This window comes from Colossoma macropomum, unplaced genomic scaffold, assembly GCF_904425465.1.
Source record: "Colossoma macropomum unplaced genomic scaffold, Colossoma_macropomum, whole genome shotgun sequence".
NCBI classification, from domain to species: domain Eukaryota; kingdom Metazoa; phylum Chordata; class Actinopteri; order Characiformes; family Serrasalmidae; genus Colossoma; species Colossoma macropomum.
Window position 1 is genome coordinate 20512592 of NW_023494795.1, and position 24155 is coordinate 20536746.

The window sequence follows — 24155 nt, forward strand, 5'->3', positions numbered from 1 at the left end:
AACAACTCCCACTATTATTCTGACTGCAGCCAGTTTTGAGTCTTTATTTGTGCTCATGGCCATAACATTCATGTGCATTTCCCAGAATGGACTAATCGACACAAAGCTATTATCAAGGTCATCTGAATGGACACAATGTAAGCAGTTTAATTTGGGACAGACTGCTCCTCACAACTCACAGGCTTCATTCACATACACAGCTGGCCTTCACATTTTCATGTACAATGCAGTCAGATGAACCATGCAGTCTTTCATTCAGCTTTAACAGTCCATTTCTTGATCAACTCCACTGAGTTCAGGAGAACAATTTCATCATTTCAGGTTGCATGCATTTTCTCAAACACAGGGAAGTCTACTTAACATCCACGCATTCTATTACTGAAATAAAATGCTGCCCAACAACTCCTGTTATGTTATTTAAAAAATAATAATAATAAACTGAAAAAGTTGATCTACTTAATGAACAACAAACCAGGTATCACAGAATAATGTTCATTCTTTGAAAAAACTGGCATGTTTTTTATGAAATTGTTAATTTTCCACATTTATTTTCCTTTGCATGCTTTATTGAAGACAGCAATTGTTTTTTCAAAGTCATGAGACATGACTTCTGAAGATGGTTTCATTTATCCTGACAAAGGTTAAGTATATTAGAAAATCAACACAATAAACATGATTGAAAAATCTATATACACAGTGTGAAGTTGGACTAATCTACTCCCTGAAATCCCTATTAGCAAATACAAATCTATGAACAATGCATCACATAATAAAGAACATACAAAACTAAGCTGCTTATTAATAACATTAACCCAATATGGGATTCATGGAACTATTACCACATGATAACACATTCATACATTAATTTAATGTTTTGTTCAAATACTGTTTGTATTCTTGAAGAAATCCTCAGCTCAGGCACAGGTAAACATTCGCAGCGTCCTCCAGACGGGACAAAATAAACAGTACATTACTGATGGACTAGGTACAGCCATCAAATGAGAGGTATAGATCCTTTTATCCTTATCTTTGGATTTGTGAGCAGGTACAAATACAGGATTTTGAGAACAGTTTATTTCAATCCCTCTTTAGCCTCAGAAATGCATCAAAAAGTACATCAGGCATATATTTACGAACAAGGATGAGTTGCAGCTTAGGAAAGTTCATATGCCACTGTACTTCTTCTAAGTAACCCTCTACCTTTTTTTCTTTGGGGTACTCCTTGTTGACATTCTGTTGGCAGCAGGAGATCTGTTCCTAAGCATCTGGGCCCTAGGGCATCAGGGTTAGATAAGGCATCTTCTATGATCACATCACGTTTTGCCCTCTTTTTCCTCAATTTCACCAAACCTGCAGCGAGCGGTTTGTCTTTTTCTGACTCAGTCACAGTAATATTTTGGATGCAGTTCTCAATGACTGGTGGGGATGAACTTGGGATCTCCTCGTTTGATTCCTCAGACCCTAAAGATTTCTCAGTTTCTTTGCAGATCTTTAAGGAGTCACCCATTTCCGTTCCTGCCTCTTCATTTTGCACATCTAAGGTAACATCCATTGAGTGTACTGCAGCCTTTGAGGCTTGAGGGGAACTTGGTAGAGGAGTCTTTTCAAGACCTGTAAGCTGAAGCTTTTCAACAGTATCAGCCATTCCAAAGGACTGTAATACAATCTTCGGCAAAGTGAATGGTCCCGTTGCTGCAAAGACCAACATTTCAGAAGGCATATTAATATGCTATGTTCACATCATCGCATTATACTTGAATGATCAAAACTATGATGCTTGTCAAAAATGGTTTGAGTGCTTATGAGTGCCTCTTTTATTGAGTATTACTATTAGAACTTTAGATGTGTTACCTGTTTGACTGAGTGCAGTTTTTGAGCTTGGTACTGATGGAAGGACTAATGCTCTCTGATTAAGTTGTGGCACTGTATTCAGCCCTGCAAAAACAGAAAGCGTACAAGTCAGTCTAAGATTAGCCATGTTTCAAAGTGCAGACACATTTCCACCACAAAGTAGTTTAAACAAGAAACAATCTATAATGCTCTTGATAAGATTTTCTCACAGATTCTGAGTAGGCTAGCTTATTAGCTACTTTCCAGATTAACAGAATTCTACTAATTAAAAAAAAATGATGCATATTTTAATAGCTAAAACGTCAACATAGTAATTCAGAGGGATTTCATGTAAAATGCTCCATTCTAGAGAAACGCACAGAGTCAGAATTGTTCACAGTGGTGGGTGAGAGGAACCAGCTGTCCAAAGAGTTTACTGCTACTAAAAGCTCCCTCACAGAAGAGATTACATAAAATGGCTTCAAATACGGTGCCTAATGCCTGAGACATTGTTTATGATGGGTCTGAAATAAAGTTTTTGGGCTAAAATGTATTTTTAAAAGTCCAGTCACGGTGAAGGGTGCTGAAAGGCAAAATAGCCCCCAAAGAAAACTTTTACCCCAGTAGATTTACCATTATCAGTTTTACCTATTGGACCTCAGAATACACATGTAGGTTAACTGGTGGTTTTGAATAGCAAATAAAATGGCTATATTTGAGTTATAGACATCATAACCCCTGGTTCCTATCACCACCACAGTAAAGAAACCTGACTCAGCAAGATTCACATTCATATCAAAACACTTATGTATCTATGATTATTTATGTATCAACAATTGATTTATGCAGAAATTTTGAAAAGTCAGCCCCTTTAAGGCTGCTGATCTGTTAAAAAACATGAAAGTGGTTTGATCACACTAGTCTACCTTTCCCCATATTGATCATAGGATAATCATTATAATAGAAAACACCCAAAAGAATATTAGCTCTACTGGAATGACCTAATAAAGCAAAAGTAAGGCAATTTTACACATCTCAGAAATTCCTGAACAAACACTAAGTGCACGTACCTGATGGCTGGAGGTCTGCTGAGAGATTTCTATTGTTCGGTACTGGAGGTAGACTAGTGGGGTTCTGTGCCACAAGCTTCAAGATTATGTTCTCTAAAGCAGCAATTTTGCAAAGAAAAATGTATCAACCAAAATTGCTTTATTAGCAATACATAATGAATAATGAACAGATAAAAGTTTACATATGTAACTGACAGCTCAGTCAATTACTAAAATTATAATTGCAGCACTACAGTTAATTTACCAGAGGAAAAAAAACTGACTTGTACAACTAAGTTATACAACTAAGCACTACTAGTACCTGATTTAACTGAGAGCAAGGGTCCGACCACATGGATGCCCAGCGATACAGGATTTGACATGCAAGTGTTTGAACTCTCATCCGCAGCTGCTGTAAAATTCCATAAACCATATATTATAAGCACATTCACATACACTACAGTCTCTTAGATTCCTAGCATCCAATGGGCAGCTCAAAAGCACACACACATACACTATATGCATAGCCTAGACACACTGTTTTTAGGTATGGCCAACTGCAGAAGATGAAGGCCAAGTTCAAAAACTGAATGTGCTTTTATAATCTTATTACAGATCATTAGCCCCATCAGTGTTTCCAGATCAATAACAGTTTGAAGCAGAATGTCTTAAATAACTTGAGCGTTCTATAAGATTTAAGGTTCAGTTATGACTGAGCATAATTCTAAATGCATCTTTATTCAATGACCTTTGCCAGCATCAGAAACCACAAGCTGTAATAAAATGTCTTCTTTATAAAATACCAACCAGTAGTAATGGACGGCTGCTCACAGGATTTCTTGGATCTTTTTCGTACATAATTAACAGATTTCCACAGTCCAAGACGAGGTGGGAGTTGGTTGCCTTCACTGTCTATGCGTCGGGGATTTATTTGGGGAGTCGAATCCTTAGCTGGTATCGGGTTTTGGACATCAAGCCACTTTTCCTGCTCACAGTCTTCCATGACGTCTGTCCTAAAAACTTTTCTTCTCTTCCTTGCTGAATTAGAATAATTCAGTAAGAATCACGTGGCCCCAAGGATCTTTTATATCAGGCTTTTACATCAATATCCCAGCAGCCATATGGCATGACATCAAAAACAGTGGCAACACAAAAGAGTATGAAGTGTAGTTGTTTGAAAGATTATTAGTTGTATCAGAGTTTCTAGATAACAGTTTGAGCAACATTTACAGATAAGTCTTTATTCAAATTCACCTTAGAGCATTATTAGCTATACTGCAATATTTCTTAATCTATACGGTCTCTTTCATACAGTACTAACCTGAGGGAGTTACAGAAGGCTGCACAGAGGATTTCTTAGCTCTTTGACGCAAGTAATTATTAGATTTCCACTGTCCAAGACGAGGTGGGAGCTGATTGCCTTCACCGTCTAGCCGTCGGGCATTTATTTGAGGACTTGTCACTGAAGCTGGCACTGGGTTTTGGATGTCAGGACATTTTTCCTGCTCACACTTCTCTTTGAAATTAATTTTGACCATTTCCTCTGTCTTTCCTGTTGATACGGTAAGAGGTCAGTTAGGTTTCTAAGCCACCCAATTAACTAAGGCATTGTTTTAAGAGAAATTTGATTGTCAGCACTGACACTGCCATCTGTAACTGGCTTCATGTGTTTCAAAGGAACGTATGCATCAGCTCTGGCTAATAGCTATTGTGCAACAGCAGAGAGGCTTGCATGACTGTAAAATGAAGTCTAAACACAGCCCCACTCATGTCTTTGTGTTAATTTGATTATTAAACATCAAAGTTAGCAATGAAATACAGGATACAAAAAAAGGTAACTATTACATTACAGTTACAGAAAAAAGGCAGTAAACAGACGACAGATGCATTATAGAAACAGGGTGATTACTTACTAGGATAACATTAAAACCACTCCTGCACACCAAGTGTGATTTTAAAATTTCCAAATATATAAATACATTATTTTATTTACATTATATTTTTTTGCAGGTGACAAACAGACTCCACATACACCGATCAGGCATAACATTATGAGCACCTCCTTGTTTCTATGCTCATTGTCCATTTTATCAGCTCCACTTACTATATAGGTGCACTTTGTTTCTACACAGTGCTGAGAATGCTCCACCACCCAAATAGTACCTGCTCTGTGAGGGTTCATGGGGGTCCTGACCACTGAAGAACAGGGTAAAAGAGGGCTAACAAAGTATGCAGAGAAACAGATGGACTGCAGTCTGTAATTGTAGAACTACAAAGTGCACCTATATAGTAAGTGGAGCTGATAAAATGGACAATGAGCGTGGAAACAAGGAGGTGCTCATAATGTTATGCCTGATCGGTGTATCTCTGCTGTCTTTGTAGCTAGTATAGCGGCAAACTAAGCTGACTGGACGAGTGTGCAGCAACTTTTAACACATGTCAAAACGTGTAGTTTGTCCTGTGCTTTGTCAGGAATGGTGCTGGAAAGCACCCTACCCGATGACACCCTTCGCTTTTTTATTGAGGAGCAAAGCATAACTTTGTCAACTGAACAAAGTGGCATTCTTACGTCAGTTTTTTGTTGCATGGCACAAACAACAAACAGTAAAATCCAAAAACAGTGTGCATAGTTTTCATTTATGAAACAGTGCAGTGTTTTTGTTTGCCTCATTTAAAGATGTCTTGTTGAAATGCATTTTAGATGATCTTTATTTAATTATGACTTTCAAACAAGTAGCCAAAAAAATAATAGACAGTAATCAGGTTATATTAATATAGTAATCCTTTGGATTAGGTTTAACCAGATTACATGTAATCAAATAACAGTTAATCAATAATCTAAAATACATTTTTAAAGTAACCCTCTCCATCCTTTCAGTTTCCCAGGAGCTGAAAGGCTTACCCCGGAAATAGTGGCAACACAGCAAAAAATACTGACTTCACAAGGAAGAAAATGCTACGTATCTTACCAGATAGCTGTGCTATTGTATTGATATAGGCAGACTGTCGCTGAAGTAATGCCTTTTTCCTCTCCTCCAAAGTTCGGTTCCGGTCCTCCAGAGCACGAATCATGAGCCGGGCCTGCAAAAAGCCATTTTTTTTTTATCTTTTCTCATCTTAAACCCATCACCCACGATATAACTTTTCATGTTCTCAATGCAGGGAGGTAAAAAGCAAAAATAAATAAATAAAAATTAATAATCAGAAGGGTTTAGAGAATAACAGCATACTATGCCAAATGTATACAAAACTGATAACTGCACAGTATATTACTAGTAATAAAATATGCCTTACATTATTATTATGATAAAACAAGAATACAGACACATTACCAACCTGGATGAGGATATCATGTTTGCACATCTTCATTTGCTCCTCAACATTCAGTGCTGTTTTCAGTGAAGCAAAGGACTGTCGCATTTCACCTCGGCGCATGCGTTCCTTCTCAGTATGAGTTAGACGCTTTGCTAGCTCATTTCCTGGCTCCATTTTGTCAAAAGCGTCTGTTCTATGATTAAGCTGTGGAAAAATTGTTACATTTGTTGTAACATTTTCTACAATGCCTGCTATCCAGGAAACGTTACACATCTAAAGACTGGAAATAAGCGAGGATGTAAGGGGACACTTTCACAGTCCATAATGATACAAATGTCATATAGCACTGTTTTATGAGTAACCTTACCTGTTTTCTGAACTTATCTGCTCTCTTTGCTTTCCTTTGTTTTGATTTCCTGTGTGGATATTGTATAGTGACAATTTAGAGAAAAAAATAATTATAAAGCACTATAATATTATGAGGGGAAAAAAATAATCATTTGTTTAGTCATATATATTTAGTGTTTTTTTGCCAAAAAAAAATAAAAAAAAATTACCATGCTTGTTTATTTATATATATATATAAATATATATATATACACACACACACACACACACACACACACACACACACACACACATATATACACACACACACACGTTCCGTTTTTTGTCTAACCTGTATTGCCTGACTTCAGCTTTCATCTTGCTGATAATCCTCTTTTCTTGATTTTCTTCAAATGACTCAATGTCGACAGCATCATCTTCCTTACTAGAAGTGCCGACCTAGATTAAAAAAAGAAACTTTTAAACTTCACCTTCTTGTTTCTCTCTTTCCCCCCCAACATGCAGGCCAGGTCAACTTGATGGCAGGCAAGAAAGTTGTCATCATTTTAATTATTCAGCGAATGTGGTAACTTACACTTTCTTCTGTTTCACTGTTACTGGTAGATTCTGAGTCATCACTGGAATCTTCATCATCACTACTGGAGTCCTCCTCCTCATCGTCATCATTATCATCACTTGAACCCTCACTGCTGTCTGAATCAGAATCATTACCTGGATCTCCATCATCACTTAAGTGCACCTGAGTGACATCCTCCTCTTCATCAACACATAGCCCTTGGTCTGCCTTCTGAAACTGGAGCCACTTGTTTTTCAAAAGCTTTTGCTTCTCAGGTACATCTTCCTCCTCTACCTGTTTAGCAGTTCTGGGTATCCCACTATAATTGACTAACTGTTTACCGAATTTAAGGACTGTATTATTTGGAGAAAATGATTTTTGCATAATAGGAAGAAGACACAAACCACTTAGATCAGTGTTCTTTGAGGCTGTGTTTGGCAGATGTTCCACCGGTGGAGCAGATATTGCTGGTGTCTGACCCTCCAATAAAGGGCATGGGACATCACCATCAATGTCTATGTAATTATCATCATCAGCTTCATCATGTTCTACAGCACTAGTGTTGGAGGATGTGGAGAATAATGATTCTGTCTGTTTCTGTCCAGACAATTCCTGATGATGGATAACATTTGAACTATAAGAGTTCAAATTTTGTTTATTGTGGTCAGGGTGGTTGGATACTGTTGCTGTTGGACTCTTATTGGTTGCTTGTTTATTAACTGGTATAATATTATTTGGGCCAGAGTTTCCAGGCACAATGCCTTGTTCTTGAATGTCCAAGTGGTTGGAAAGTGTATGAACCTGTGTTATACTTTCGGTGTCTTCTGTTTTACTGATAATCAAAGAACTGTTTTCTGGGACAAGACCTTGTTCACAGACATTAGGTTGGTTAGCAACAGAGACCTTCTCTGTGGGTTCTTCACAGGGTTCTGTTTGAATGAGAGAACCATTTACTTGAAGCAGAACTTTCTTGTCGTTGCAGCAGGTAGGGGACAATGTTTGTGTTGGTTTATTATTGGGCTCTTTTTTCATTACAATTGAGGAACCATCTTGTTCATGTTTCATTCTGTGGTTGGAGTCATCATGGACTAGTTCTTTGTCTTTTGCAACAAGAGTAGAAATCATGTGTTTTTGTTCAACACTAGAACTAGACTGCGAAGTCTCAGAGACATCCTGGAGAGCTCTTGTGGTCTTAATATTCTTGGCCTTCATGCCCGCTGGGCTTTTAACAGAGGTGTCAGCATTATTATTCAGCTGTTTACTGAAATCTTCTTTCTCCTCCTCATCAGTTGAATCTTCCTCTATCCACAGTACTCGCTCTGCTCCTTTGGGTGGCCAGTCATCCATATCCTCGTGTTCCGATTCACAATCATCCTCACTTTTGAGTACCATCTCAGCTCCTTTAGGTACCCAATCATACTTGCCAGAAGCTGTTTTACTACTGGTTTCTACCAAATCCAAGGTTTTCTCCGTAAGCTTGTCTTCACCAACACCTTCTGAAGTCGGGACACTCTTGCCATGGTTTAAGCCTGCTGCATCTGTTGAGTTAGTGTTTGAGGTTTCTGGAATGAGTTTCTTTATATTGCTTTCTGAGGCCTGGCATCTCTGTTCAGTCCTGGGGGAGCAACTCTCTGACATCACTTTCTCCCTGCATTCATCTTTCTGTGGCAATTCAACAGGAAGAGATGTAGGTGTGGTGGAATCTGCAGGCACAGCTGATACACTAGGGCCTAGTGGAAGTTTTATGAGCGTAAACCCTCCAGGGAGTACCAAAGCAGCAGGGGCAGCAACAAGCTGATCAGGAGGTTTAGCACCCTGCTGTGATCCTACAGCTTTACCTTCAGCACTAGGAGGGCATATCCGGAAGGAGAATGTTCCCGTTTTACCTGAAAAACTAGACTGTAAATTAAAAGCTGGGGTTCCACTGGCAATATTCATGCCACTACTTCCTGAAAGGGAGAAGATTTTAGGTGCAATGATTGGGAAAGGCCTAAGCAATGGTTTTGATTGAGAAATAGCGCTCAAAGGCTTCTGCACAGATGTGGCATCTTTAGGCAGGCATGTGTTAGTAGTTTGAATAACCTGTGGAGTGCTACCTGTGGAGACATTGAAGAGGGAGAAAAAAAGGTATATACGGTTTTACAAACACAGAAATAAAGAGTAAAAGAACTTAGTATCAGCTTCTAAACACTTTGTACATTGATGACTGAATGATATTAATAATTAATGCAATTCAAACACAGGATGGCCCAATAACTTTTTTCTTAATTCTGCACTTGCGTCAGTTATGCTAAATGGAAAAAAAAGCTTGCTGACCTTCACTGTTTAAACAGGGTTGCGGCTGACCAGTAGGCCCTGGGGCAATGGGCACTAGCTGGATTACTTGGCCATTGTACTGACAGAAGAAGTTTGACCCTGACACTCCTGGTAAATGCTGCAGGACCACTTGCTGCCCGGGTGGGAGAGCAGCAGTTGTGGTAGTTTCTGAAGGTGTACCTGCAGAGCTGGAAGGTGGAACTGGCACATTAACCAACTTGGTGCCAGCAGACAAAAGAGGAGTTGTATCAGGTGACTGACCAGTAGAGATTATAGAGACATCTTCCTTCAGAGATGTGCTCTGCTCTAAAAACAAGAGAAGCATGCTGCTGTTAATTCCTCCAGCATGCTCACATACAGTCCTGCACATGTCCTATAGAATTATCAAGCTGAGAACAGGTCACCTGTAACAGCTATGCAAGTGGCATATTTCACATTTCTGGGTAAGCCTACATGGATTACAGTGTCGTCTTAGTGTCCAGCCCTGTAATACAGTAAACCGATTCCACTGACCCTAGCCTAGCAGCGGCAATCAGTTTATTTCCTTCAAAAAGGATCAACAATATTTACAGAACGCTACCAAGTGAGGACACACTTTAAAAGATTTATGACTATCAAAATCTCTGGGAAAAAATGGAGTAAGTGCTGACAAACTTAACAATCCACAGTTTAATAAAACACTACCAGAACTATAAAATTTGATTTTTTTTCAAAGCAGAGGTCAAAATCATTCAACTTACCTACGAGCTTTGAAAGGGCGGTCAAGGGAGTTAGCTTTGATCTTGTCCTTTTGGAAACTGCTTTAGTCTTGGGGGCAATGGCTGGAAGGGGTCTGGAAGACGTTGGGGGGGTTGTCTTTGAAATATTTATCACTTTGGGTACAGTACTGGGCTCAGCAGGGGCTTGGGCAAGACAAGGTTTGGGTACATCAGCTAGGACCTTAGGATGATCTGGAGGTTTAGGCCGTAGTCTGCCAGTGACAAAAGCTGCAAAGCGGTTGGCAGGGTGTAATGCTCCCATCTGGCCTAATAACAATTTTGCTTGATTGTACATTTTGCCATTTACCTGTAATACACACACATAGTGATGTGACTGTTTTGATCTACAGTGACAAAACTAAATCAAGAAGACTTTAACAACAACATGGACTCTTAACTCAGAGTTTACCTTTATTAGCCCATGAGCAGGACCTCCTGGTTTCTTTTTGGCAGCTTTGAGATATCCAGCAGGAAGGGCATGAGTGAGCAAGGGGAAAATCTTTGATGTTTTCTTGCAGGGTGGCTTATTTGGCTTGTCAGTCAATGGGCTGCTCTTTCTCTGGGGAACCATGTGTGCTGATACAACACAATTTCCTGTGTGAGAGATCAATTGCATTGATATTTATTCAAAAACAGACCAGGCTGAACATATGTATGTTATGAAGTCGACTGTATTAAAAAAAAAAAAAAAACCTGTAGTAATATATTTCAACGGATCCTACACTGTTAGCAGCATTGTTACCTTTCTTACTTTTTGTTTCCCTGGCTTTTGAAACTTTAGTTTTCAACATTCTCGTCGCCACCGGTTGTAGGTCACTGGTTGCCTTTCTTTCCTCAGTCCGGGAGACGCACACCTTATATGTGACTGTAGAACACGTCTCTCCTCTTTTGAGTGTGGTGGAGAGAAGCTGAACTTTGTACATGCCAACACAGAAAGGCTCAGAAAAGAGGTTATTGCTCATGCGCCAGAACAGCGAACTCAGCACCAAGTTCCGATGAGGCTCCCAGTTACACTCAGACAGAATTTCCAGCAGTTTGGTGGGCTCTGGAGCATCTGTTTTCACTGCAGAGGGTGCACCTTTTGGACGTTCTCCAGCTCCTGTAGTACTTTTTTCTAAATAGGGATAAATGTAAAGAATTGAAGTCTTAACCTTTTTCCTTTACGTTTACAGCAGTTATTACAGACCAGTACATCTATAAAGCATATCACCCTTGAGTCACACCAGGCACACACGGCATGTTACAGAATTAATTTTGTTAAACCGTGAAGCTACTTCATAAACATTGCATCTCCTCTCTAAAGGGAACAAGAATGGAGTTCTCCTCTGAGCATCATATAATTCAAAACTTTACCCAGGATTATTTGCTTTACCCAAGATTATATATAAATTGCACTTAGTAAGTGTTTGTATAATATATGAAATAATGCAATAACTTCAAGATCATAAATGCCAACCTGCTCTTTTTTGAGAGGTGGGTGGGACACCAGCTTCAAAACAATGATCCTGGAAGAAAGAAAGAACAGCATATCACAAAAGGTACTACAAAACATAAAGGTATAAAAAGTAGGGTAAGTATCAGTCCATTATAACTTTGATTTATTAGTTTGTGTTGCCAGAAACATCTTGTAATCAAATATTACAAAGCACACAGAAACAGCATGGTCACCAGCCAAATAGGACATGCAATGTCCTAAAATATACTTGCTTTATGTGGGACAATCAAACATGAGATGTCAGCATATTCCAAAACATCCACCCCCATAAACACATAGAAATGGAGTTTTAAAATCTCTACCCTGGAGGACCTTTTCAAATAGCTCAGTTTTCATGTGGACGGGAGGCCAAAACACACAAAACACACTAATAAATAAATAAATTAATCAATAAATAAATTAATTAATCAATTAAACTTTTTTCCAAATATATTTGCATATGCATTAACAAGCAAGTCTGTGTGCAAACATCAAGCCATCTAACTGATCAGATTCACTGCCAAGAATTTCAGATTTCCATTATCGATGATGTTGATTAGTTGTTGCAGCCCTAATGGAGCATTACAAAATACATTTGAGTAGTGTCCCCATGTTATGCTACTTACATGTTTCTCAGCATCCTGCATCACTTTTTTGTAGGGTAACATGTGCACCTGAGGAGGTGGATTGCTGTTGTACTCTCTTACACGGGCACATGTCATCTTGCTTTCAAAATACAGGTACACAGGATCTTTGTCCTCTTCCTGCATCTATAACCAAACAGAGCAGGCAACATTGACATATATATATATAGCAATTTAAGCTTTTAGGAAGTGCATGATTGCTGTAGTTGTCAAGCTAACATTCACTACAATTCTACAATTACATAACATAATATACTTCAGCATATCACAAATTATTCACCTGAGGAGTTGGACGTGGAACATAGGTGCGCATACGAGGCACTTTTTTAAAGGAAGGTGCTGGCTCTGGGATAAATAAAGGCTCCGAGTCATTTTCTTCCGTCCTCAACTTCCATAAGGTGGTGACACTTGTAGCAGGTGGTGGTCTATCCCTCTTCTCTGGGTCTGCGATTGCTTTATTGCAGTGCATAGTACAACATGTAAAGCCATGGTTAGGATTTTTAATTATTTAGTAACTTAACACAGACTCGCACTGACTGGACATTTTTAAGGACTTAATGTATCAATTCAAAGCACAGTTCTGTGTCAAGGATACTTACGAAAGGCCATCAGTGCTCTCTTCCTGCCTCGCTGAATGTTAGTCACTTTTGGAGGGTGGATTAGAAGAACTTTGTGCTTGAAACAGTTGCAGTCAAACATGCACTGTTCTCGTCGGCAGTGGGTGGGCCCTCGAATCTTCCTCTGCAGGCTATCACAGATGCAGCCCAACCGACAGAAGTCCTCAGAACATTCATCTTTATGATGGAGTGTGCTGAATTTAGTCCTCTTCACAGATTTCTGGAGATATTATTATTAAAAAAAAAAAACAAACACAACACAAAGGTTCTGCTGACTGCTTGTTAAAAACACTGTAACCCATGTTGTGATAACCAGCAATAATATTCCATACCTGAGAAGTGACCAATGAACTGAGAGCAAAGTTGGCTCTCTCAGTGGTGATGTGTGTACGAACTTTTCCATTAAAGAACGCCTCTTCCTCCAAGTCCCGGAGCATGAAACGCATCTGCATTTTAGCAGGTGTCATGCCATAGCTCCACCGCAGCTGAGGCCTGTTTGGTTGGTTCTTTCTGCCAAGTCTAGGAAGTGGTCCAGTGGAACTGATGGCTTGATCGCTTTGAAATGAATGTGCAAAATTACTGCTTTTTGCTTTATTTTCAAAAGTACTATAGGAGGATCCTTCTGAACAAAACGGCACTGAGTTTTTTGGAGACCTCCCAAGAAGAGGTTTGGACTGGATGTTTGCATGGCTGGAATAAACCTTGTTTAGTGATGTGGATCGGGTCTTAAGTAGACTATCCAGAGTGACCACATAACTGCTGCTCTTAGAAGGCAGCTGGTATGATACAGGGGTTGAAGAGCTCTTGGAAAAGACAGCAACACGATCACTGATCTGCTGGGCCTCATTTTCAAGGTACTCATCCAGCATGTCACTGCAGAATGCAGAATGGTTTCTCAGACCTATTTGGAAACAGAACATTTAAACACGAACCTATTCACTTGCAGCTATTTTTGTGCAACTATTGTAATACTGCATAACAAATGAAGATTGAAATATATCTGTAAGGTTTCAGCAAGGGTAACCACTTACCTTCAGGAGCACTCTGTACTCTATTGGTGCTAAACTTATCTCTCCAGCCTTTTATTTTTGTGAGGTCATTTGTTTTTCCAGTTCGAGACACAAAAGAACCTGCTCCATCTGCACAAAAAACAGCCTGCCGTTTTAACTTTTTTTTTCTAAAATCTAAGCCAACTACAAATTAACACCCTTAAACGAACAGTCATTTATTCAACAATGCACTCAATCTACAATTGTACAGTGAAAACTAGTATTTTTTACTCACCATGGGAAGGTGTGATGACTTCAGGGTTCATTTGATCCAAACTATTATGAACAGGTGGTGGGAAAGGCAAGCGCACACCAAGGTACTGTAAGTCTATAGCTGCTGTTGGATCCAGAAGACTTAGCTTCATACCAACTATTACAAACCCACAAAAACAAATACTTAAACCATCAACCTTCAGAAATAAACAAACATCATTAATTAAGCAAATAACTACATCTACAGAATCAGTTCTCATGTCATCAGGTGGACATTCTCTACATACCTTCCTGTAGAAGTGGGTGAATGACTTGTCTGTGCTTCTGCTGTTTCAGATGAAGCAGTAATGTGCTCTCCAACTTAGTAATTCTCTCCTCCACAGAAAGACTGACATCTAAATCAGTATAACGCAGAACACAGAAAAGGAGGCATCAGAATGGGCACATGTTAGGCCTGTTCACTTTTTTGTGTAACACATTCAAGTGCAGAATTCATAAAGCCACGATATATGCGCTAAATGACAACTGAAAAACCTACATTCACATTTAAACAGGAAACTTACACAATCGTAAGTTACCATAAATGCTACTTGTTAATTCTGATGTCATGTCACCTTAAAAAGTGTAATGAATACTTATGCCTATTGGAATAAACGTTTATAAAAATGTTTATATAGGTTTGTGTCAGTTGTCATGAAAGGTTTATGTAGGCATTATGCAGTCTTGGGAATACCGCCTTTCAGTAGTCAGATTGTTTTTAAGGTGCAAGCAGGCTAAAAATATTCAGCAGCATAAAAAAGTTCAGTACAGACAGTGCCAACATCTGATAAGGAGAGAGACAGACTAGGAAATCTCTTTTCATCATTGTTTTTGTCCCTAACTAATTTTAGCTATCACATAACAGGACTACCTGTGAATAGGTGCTTGTATCCTTGCCATATTCATGTCAGTACATACGTTTGTAAAATAATGAACAATACACACTCATATCATACATGGTATGCGCTGATCGGCCACTTCATTAAGTACACCCCCCTTTTACCACTACTTGCCAACTTTATTAGGTCCACTTTGTAGTTTCTACAATAACAGACTGTAGTCCATCTGTTTCTCTACATACTTCATTAGCTTCCCTTTCTGTTTTCCAATGGTCAGGACCCCCACAGGACCACCACAGAGCAGGTATCATTTGTGGATCATTCTCAGCACTGCAGTGACACTGATATGGTGGTGTGTTAGTGAGTTGTGTTGGTACGAGTGGATTAGACACAGCAGTGCTACTGGAGTTATTAAACACCATAGTGTCACTGCTGGACTGAGAATAGTCCAAAAACCCAAAATATCCAGCCAACAGTGTCCTGTGTCTGCTCATGAAGGATTAGAGGATGACCAACACAAACTGTGCAGCAAGGTGGACCAGCAGGGTAGGGGTGTGTAATAAAGTAGTCAATTAGTGGACACAGTGCTTAAAAACTCCAACAGCGCTGCTGTGTCTGATCCATTTGTACCAACGCAACACACACTAACACACCACCACCACATCAGTGTCACTGTAATTCTGAGGATGATGCACCACCCAAATAATACCTGCTCTGTTGTGGTCCTGACCACTGAAAAACAGGGTAAAAGGGGGGGTAATAAAGCAGGCAGAGAAAAAGATGGACTACAGTCTGTAATTGTAGAACTACAAAGTGCAAGTATATGGTAAATAGAACTGATAAAATGGACAAAGAATGCAGAAACTAGGAGGTGTACCTGATGAAGTGGCCGGTCGGTGTATATGTCCTTTGTTAAGATCTCCACCAGGAATCCTTTTTATGGCAAATGTGGGCAAATTTATTGCACTGTACACCTTTAGTCACTAAGGTCCAACTGTGTAGGAATCTGAGAGTCACTGCATCATATATGCATAGTTTTTAGGCAGACCAGTTCTTCTTATAAAAAGGAGGCCCACTGGTCACACAAAGACAAGAACCTACCGTCCAAAAATTACACTTAAAAGTCTGTGAAACTATATCACTGTATTAAAAAAGGCCAAACTATTATAAAACCATATTTTATTGACTGGGATGACCACTCTGTAAATGATGGGCTGCCCACATCAGTACTGGCTCCACTTTTGAATGAGTCGCACAGCAAAGAGCTGCAAACAGCTGTGCTAACAATCTCACTAGCAGGCAACAGCTCAGGATGCAAAAGAGAAATGCAAACACAAGTGGAGATTTGCTTCTATGTGTTTTGCGTATGTATTCTCTAGGGCTGCAATGACTGTTTATATAATAAATTAATTGAATATTAGTTGTTGGATTAATCAACTAATCTTACTATGGTCCCATTTACCTAGCATTAGCATGAGTATTGTGGGATTTGATCACAAGTAGTCAGTGCTAAGTACAGCACTCAACAAAGCTTTGAAAAATACACTCTTTTATTGTGATTTCGATATTGATCTTTCAGCCCCACTGGAGATGCATTTGACATGGAATTGCCAGGTGCAAAGGGCTACATGTCTTGCTGTCCTCTTATGATCAGATTACTCAGGACAGCTGTTAATATTAAGCGTGAACAGGGTTTATTATGCCTTCTGCAGTTCCTCTCCCTTTGCCTTTGTGGTTTCACCTGTGTGATTTTCTTTACTGACCCCCAACGCTTTCTGTAGCGCATCGTAATATTTTGTCAGAATGACTGCATCCTTCAAATGATCCTTCAATTACAGCACAGAACCTTTAAAACGTTTCTAGAGATATGCTAACAACACATGCCAATATTTTTCATAATCAATACTGTTGATTAACAGTTACGTGTTGCAGTCCTAGTATTCTTTAAAACCACTAAAACAGACGATGTCATCAGACAAGGTTAATGATTAACCTTAAGGTTCATCTAAGGTTAATTAACATTATATGTAAACAACAAAATTAAGAGCACTTGCTTGAAATACTCAAAGGACAAAAGGACATCAGTGTACATACCTTCAACGACATGAGTATCTGACTGACTTTGATTTTCAGACAGCGGAGGCAGTGATGTTTCTACAGGCTTCATGTTCTGAACGTGAATATCCAAGGCTTCCTTTAAAATAAGGAATGAAGACACAATTTATCACTTCAAAGTTTTGCGCCGAAAAAGTACTGGCCAAACAAGTATTAAGCTTCTTGACACTGTTAAAATCACAGTTACACTGCCATACCTTTGCAGCAAAAGACACAAACAGCACTCCTTCTACGTCTTCAAGGTCTGGTTGCAAGGACACATCAGGAGGAGGGATTACTCCCTCTGGAGGGGGTTTTGAATACCTTACATTAGACCACCATTTAGACCTGGCTTTCCTAGCCCTCCGAAAAGGCTTACGCCTAAAATGGGCAGTTGTGTTACGTCTGTTGACTTGGCTAGTTTTAAGCAAACATGGTTTGGGTAAGGCAGAAAGCTTCAGTTTCATTCTCCCCTGAGACTGAGAAACCTGAGCAGATATTGCTGCTTCTGTAGGTAATTTGCCATGTGCATAGCTAAGCTGCGAATTAACTGCATCCTTAGAGACAACATTTGAGCTTGCAGTAGATCCATTAACGGTTCGTGAGGGTTCTTGTATGGATGCAGTTACACTTGGTTCAACATCCAAAGGTGCTAGGTGCTCATCCAGTGCAGGTTTTGTCAAAGATTGCTGGACAACTTCCTTGCCACTGTTGTTCTCATTGGAATTCACATCCTCTTTGCACAAAGCAACACCATTCAGGCAACCTGAGACTGCATTCTTCATTTTTATCAACGTCCCCGCTCTTTCTTTAGGAGGTGATGATCCTGGAGAAAGACTTTTTCTGCTGAAAGGTAAAAAAAACAGTAAAGTTAAAGTCAAAGCTACAGCTAAACTAAAAAAAATCCAATCTGCACACACAATAATTTATATAATTTTTTTTGTTACTTTACCAGGTGTGCTTTATTGACCAAACACTTAAATGCCCAGATTATCATACCTGTGGTCTTTAATGCAGGGTGAGATTGCGTCCTTTAATACACTCTCTTTTCTGTTTTGTTCACTGGAATAACTGGCCAAATTCAGACCAGAATGCTGTGTCTGTGGGCCTCCAGGAGAGCAAAGGCCGAGTTTGTCCTGAAGCAGACGAATGCTCTGGCTGTCTTTACGGAAGGCCATGGCAAAAGGGTTACAGTCTATTTTAAGCTGGGTGATCTGTGGGTTCTGGTAGCTTGTGACTGCATAGAACTCTGTTTTAGGGAAGGTAAACGTCTGAACATTTGGACTGTCAAGTGCAATAGACTCTTTTGAGTCTCGATCTACAGGAACAACATGAAGTCGTGGTTGGTAACGGTGCATTGGGTGCAAAAACACACAGCCATCTTGGTCCGTGGAAATACTGGTTAGCTTCACCTTGTAAAAGGACACTGGGCTCTCCATCCATTGATGACCAAAGGCTGGGGACTCTGGGTGAACACAAACCCTGGCAAGCACATGTGGCTCACCCATTGCAGCAGGTTCCCAAGTCTTTCCATTCCATTTGTGAGTAAAGGCATCTAACGGCCTAATATCCATAACCAGTGCGTACTTCCTCTCTGGATCTAATCCATTCAGTCTGAAGCGGCAGCAGGGAAACATGCGCCTGCCTTGCTTAGTGAGAATCATCTCTGTGCCCAAGCAGTGAAATCGACTCCAAACAGATTCATTTTCCAGAGTCGCTTTAATATTAGTGCTTGTATAATTGCTCTTTGTAGAGCTTTTGGTGGATTTCACAAGAGATAAGGCAACAGGATGGCTTGTCTGCTTGCTTACTGAAAGAGTGTGGTTGTTGCTACAATCATCAACTTCGCCTGGCTTCAGAAAGACAGAAACTGAGGGTGGAGTGGAAGCTGTACAGGCCATTTCGAGGGGTCTCTCTGCGGTGGCATCAACCTCCATGGTGAAAGCAAAATTAGGCATAGGTTGCTCCTGTAGGGCTGTCTGGTTCATTTACCCTGGATGCATTCCTTGTATTCTGAACATCCTATTAAACAGAGGCACAGAAGGCAAACAATATAAATCAGCCAAGGCGCATAAACAAAATTACAGATACTGACAGTTTTACAGTCTATTTAAAGGGGAATTCCACTGATTTTTCTAAATTTCTGTCTAATTAAATGGTTAAGATAGAGTAATTCAGAGTTATCCATTCTAGAGAAACTTCTCAAGTCAGAACTGCCCACAACAGTGATAATGAGAACCAGACATCCTTAGTGTTTAATGCCTCTAAAAGCTACATCACAGAGAAGCAAAATAGTTATGTATACATTGTGAGACATTGTACAGTAGTTTTGAGAAGCTTTTGGTCTAAAACGTACTTTTAAATCCATTACTGGTGGATAGGTATCTGCAGGGTAAGGTATAATAATTTTTTTTCCAAATATTGAAAAAAGTTTTCCCCCAAATTTATTTAACCATTATTTAACATTAAATATAAAAACTCAAAAAACATGTGTAGGTTCACTGGTCATTTAGAAAATAAAATGGCAATATCTGAGTTGTAGACATTGCAGTCCCTGGCTCCTATCACCACCTTTGTACAGAAATCTGAGACAAAATAATTCTCTACACTGCGCCATTTCAAATCAAATCACTTTGACTTTGTCAACAACTAAATTATGGGTGTAGGGGACTATGATCGGTGAGTAAGGATGTCAAGGCAAACCGGCAGGCTAAGCATTTAGCAAAGCTTAACCCTAGCATCCCCCCTCCCAGTAACTGATACAGTAACACTGAAAAAATTGGGCACCCCAGTCAAAATTTTTATTACTGTAAATAGTAAAGTGAGTAGAAGTTAACTGATCTCAAAAAGCAAGAAGTTAGAAATGAAACATTCTTTTCAATAGAACCAAGACAGATGTACTATTCTTTTTGTACAATTTTACAGTGAAAAAAGGAAATGAGCACCATGTAAAAAATTTGGGCACCACAAGAGATTAGAGGTCACATTCATTTTAGGTCTCAGACCTTAAGTTGTTAGGGCTATAGCTTGTTCAGAATCATTAGGAAAGGCCAGGTAAAGCAAATTTCAAAGCTTTATAAATACTCAGACTCCTCAAACCTTGTCCCAACAATCAGCAGCCATGGGCTTCTCTAAGCAGCTGATTTTATCAGTTCATAATGTAATTAAGAATGGGCAGTTAACAGGAATGGTGGGGGTCAAGCTGAGGTCTGGAAGACCAAGAAAACTCTCCAAGAAAACTCTCCAAGAGAACTGCTCGTTGGACTGCTAGAAAGGCATATCAAAACCCCTGTTAGACTGCAAAAGATCTTCAGAAAGATCTGCAGACTCTGACGTGGTGGTGCACTGTTCTATTGTGCAGCAGTTCCACAAATATGACCTTTGTGAAAGAGTCATCAGAAGAAATCCATTCTTACGTCTTCACCACAAAATTAAGCATGATAACTTTCCAAAAGAACATCTAAAAAAGCCTAATAAACTTTGGAAACACGTTCTATGGACTAATGAAGTTAAGACTGTTTTTTGGTCACAATGAGCAAAGGTATGCTTAGAGAAAAAAAGGGTGCAGAATTTCATAAAAACAACACCTCTTCCTACTCCCAGAATGGGAGCAGATCAAAATGTTTTGGGCTTGTGCCACAATCAATGGCACAGGGAACATTTCACTGGTAGAGGGAAGAATGGATTAAATTAAATACCAGCAAATTCTGAAAGCAAACGTAACACCTTCTGCAAAAAGCTGAAGATGAAAAGAGGATGGCTTCTACAACAGGATAATGATCCTAAACACACCTCAAAATCCACTATGGACTACCTCAAGCTGTAGGTTTTGTCATGGCCCTCACAGTCCCCCGACATAAAGATCCTCAAAAATCTGTGGATTAGTCCTTAAGAATCATGCATGCAATATGGCAGAAGAATCTCTCAGAACTAGAAGCCTTTTACAAAGAAGAATGAGTGACAATGCTTCAAACAATCCAAACTAGCTACAAAAAGCATTTACAGGTTGTGATTCTTGCCAAAGGGGGTGCTACTGACCATGCAGGGTGCTCAAACTTTTGCTCTGGGCCTGTTTCCTGTTTTTATGTCAAAACTGTAAAAGATGGAAATAAAACAGTAATCTTGCTTAAAATATTAAAGAAGTGTGTCATCCTTAACTTTGTGCCTTTTGGATATGATGTCATCTTTTACTTGCTCAACTATTCACATTAACAAATTTTGACCAGGGGTGCACAAACTTTTGCATGCCACTTTATACAAGTACTAATAAATAGTAATAAAATATGATGCACATAGATCCAAGAGATCATTCTCAAATCCAGAGGTGCACTAAAACAAACTATGTGAAAGAAACTTACAAATTAGTCCAGTACGACCAATACTGCCAATATGCTGATTTACTAATTAAAACATGTTTAAGATCAATCAACATGTTTTTGGCTCTGCATAGAAATCCTCTGTAAATCTGCAGTCTACTTCAGACACTTAAGATCTAGTAATCTCCACATTCATACTGAAATCAAATAAAATCAAAATCAGTGTCAGGAGATATAAAAACTTAAATATCAAACACATGCGGCAGCACAATTTTCATACAAGTGCTTAGCTTTTTGAATTTACTCGCAGGTTGTTTATTAAAGTCAAGGGTAAATGTTACTCAAATAGTACTGCATCTATGGCAGACAGTATATCTAGACATGTACAAGGTCAGGGAATAGTCATTCCATGAATTAGCAGACGCTTTTATTTTTATTTTACATCAAAACTTATCTGATGGTAACACGCCATACTTTACACATAATCCACAATTACTTTCACAATACACACAATTTCCAGCATAATCTAGTGATAATCCTGACTACTTTTCTCATTTTTTTCATGTGCATTTTGGCCACAACCCCAGCACTTTGAGCACTTTCTTTAATAAGTGGTGAAGCATTATAGGAAGTGTAAAATTTCTTTACCCACTTTCACTTATTTTTAAGTGAAGCTAACATTATGTGTAGCACCTAAACAATAACTACCTTTTTATATGCCTCATTTAGTTCTGAGCAATACTGATAAAAGTGGATATCACAGTATTCCCCAAATATATCATGACATCACACAACGTACAAGTTAATAATGCTAATGAAAGGGTGACACCTGCGACTGTGCTACAAGAAAGTCTTAAAAACCTGTCATAGCGCGTTTGTTTATTCTCTTAAAATGACGCAGAAGTGCTGTAAATATTAACCAGACAGCAAGCACAATTTCAGAAAGAAGAAACATACTCTGTTTATGAATTTGAATATGAATGATTCTGAACTGATCTTTCAAAACAATCTGAAGCACCTAATAATGACGTACATTGTCATAACTGTCAGGTCCTGGATCAAATAGTAAAAGTACAGAACATATAATTAAAAATTAATTATAATTAAAAAAACTAAAAACAAACCAACTGGCAGCAGAAACACTACTATTTCACAGGCATCATACATCATACATATAATGCTTATTACAGAACAAACGTTAAAATATATACTCTAAAGCAATTATCACGGTATGTAGGAAAAACGATCCAGCACTTTAATCAAGTCCTTTACAACTTTCAGCAGACATTTCAACATAAAACAGAACCTTAATGTTAAATAGTGTTATCTAAATACACAGACCAATGTAAAAAGACTTGTTTCAAGCATTATCAGCGCTATAACACAGTAAACGATCACAATAATGACGTACAAATGCAAACACGAAGACGACAAACGCGTAAAACCGTGTTAGCTACAAAACTTAAACGATAATTTCAAATACTCCACTACCGACCACTTCAGACAGACATTAACCTTTAAGTTTTCTTACGTACCACAAAATGTGAACAGATAAAACTTGAAAAACTGCTGAGTTAGCCGAGTTAGCCAGCTGGCTAGCTGTTTTTATGCTTCGCTAACGAAAACAGCAGCTGAAACTCTCACCAAAACGCTCCACTTTAATGCTGAGGGCGGTTAAATTCGTTTACAGTTAGCAGCACTTACACTTTGCTCTCAGTCGCAGCGAAGCGGCTTTGGAAATAACAGCACGGCGTTACCAGGTGAGCCGCACACGGCTAAGGCAACTTCGACGGAGAACACAAACTCTCCAATGGAGGCCTGTGCAGGCGGCGGGTGCGTGGTGGCTGCTGTGGAACAGCCAGGGCGCATGCACACAAACACGCCTGGAAAAGCGGGAGTCTGTCCGTCCCGCGCTTTGAGCGCCCCTCAAATCGCCCGCCAACATGCAAAACTCGCGCCAAACAAAAGTCGATCTAACAAACAACCCAGGCGGAGCAGCAGCTGTTGCCCACTTGCCTTTAATCGTCAGTAAAAGAGATCGGAAGAAACCGCGCTCCTTAAGATTCTCCGTCTCGCGTTCACTTCAGTCTCTCTCGGTCGACCTACAGCGTGCTTCATATCAGCCACAGCTCTCTCTCACACACACACTCCCTCACACATACACACACATCCGTGCTCCGCGAGGGTGTGACGTAAGAGTAACCATGGCGGCACCCAGGACCGCGCAGGCTCCCAGAGGTGGAGAGGTGTTTCTTCATAAATCGATTAATATGTACAGAAAACTCTGAATGAACAGTCCGATCGGACAGTCAACCAGCGTAGACTGTTTATTTTATTGCATTATTCGTGATGAACAGCCCGTCACTGTTGTAAATCAGGGTGGGTTCCACATGTAGATGCTCATATAGTCAACTTCATATTCAACTCTTTGCAGAAAATAGAAAGACCTGTCATATGTGTCATATACAGTCCCTAATCCTAACCTGCATATATGCTTTCCCTACTATAATTTGCTATAAACACATGACTTGTAAATGACATAATGTTGTTAACGGCAAAGGCACAAGTCACTGTCGACTGCAGGATGGTAAAATGAGAAACAGGAATGCTTGTAAGTTACATAATGAGGTATTTTCCCATATTTAATATTAACCCACCTCTTGTGTGCTGAATTATGAAAAACGTAAACAAATTGCAG

The 24155-nt window shown here is 39.4% G+C and overlaps 1 protein-coding gene across 4 annotated transcripts; it reads right to left on the minus strand.

The window, feature by feature from the left end:
* Window positions 1–513: 513 nt before the first annotated feature.
* magl (MAX dimerization protein MGA-like) lies at window positions 514–23617 on the minus strand. 4 transcript variants are annotated; one of them, XM_036581785.1, is made up of 27 exons: window positions 23474–23617; window positions 18141–19163; window positions 17360–17987; window positions 17142–17241; window positions 14457–14564; window positions 14192–14326; window positions 13939–14046; window positions 13240–13808; window positions 12890–13127; window positions 12571–12743; window positions 12273–12416; window positions 11629–11677; window positions 10924–11286; window positions 10582–10766; window positions 10155–10479; window positions 9415–9720; window positions 7117–9194; window positions 6874–6980; window positions 6562–6610; window positions 6216–6398; window positions 5849–5960; window positions 4201–4431; window positions 3687–3917; window positions 3202–3291; window positions 2901–2993; window positions 1852–1935; window positions 514–1692 (listed from the first exon to the last, which is right to left on the minus strand). In XM_036581785.1, the coding sequence occupies exons 2-27, from the start codon at window positions 19127–19129 to the stop codon at window positions 1154–1156; spliced, it is 8217 nt and encodes a 2738-aa protein (XP_036437678.1). In that variant the 5' UTR covers window positions 19130–19163; window positions 23474–23617; the 3' UTR covers window positions 514–1153. The 4 variants fall into 4 exon arrangements, with proteins under 4 accessions (XP_036437678.1, XP_036437677.1, XP_036437675.1 ...); XM_036581784.1 differs by having other exon boundaries at window positions 3202–3288; window positions 10915–11286; XM_036581782.1 differs by having other exon boundaries at window positions 516–1692; window positions 10915–11286.
* Window positions 23618–24155: the final 538 nt, after the last annotated feature.

Excerpts from the sequence above, each read along its gene's own strand:
- magl (XM_036581782.1), bottom strand. The coding sequence starts at position 19,129 with ATGAACCAGACAGCCCTACAGGAGCAACCTATGCCTAATTTTGCTTTC. Across the intron at positions 6,981-7,116 it reads ACAGTGAAACAGAAGAAAGT|GTCGGCACTTCTAGTAAGGA; the intron begins GTAAGTTACCAC and ends TTTTTAATCTAG. Across the intron at positions 3,918-4,200 it reads GCCTTCTGTAACTCCCTCAG|CAAGGAAGAGAAGAAAAGTT; the intron begins GTTAGTACTGTA and ends ATTCTAATTCAG.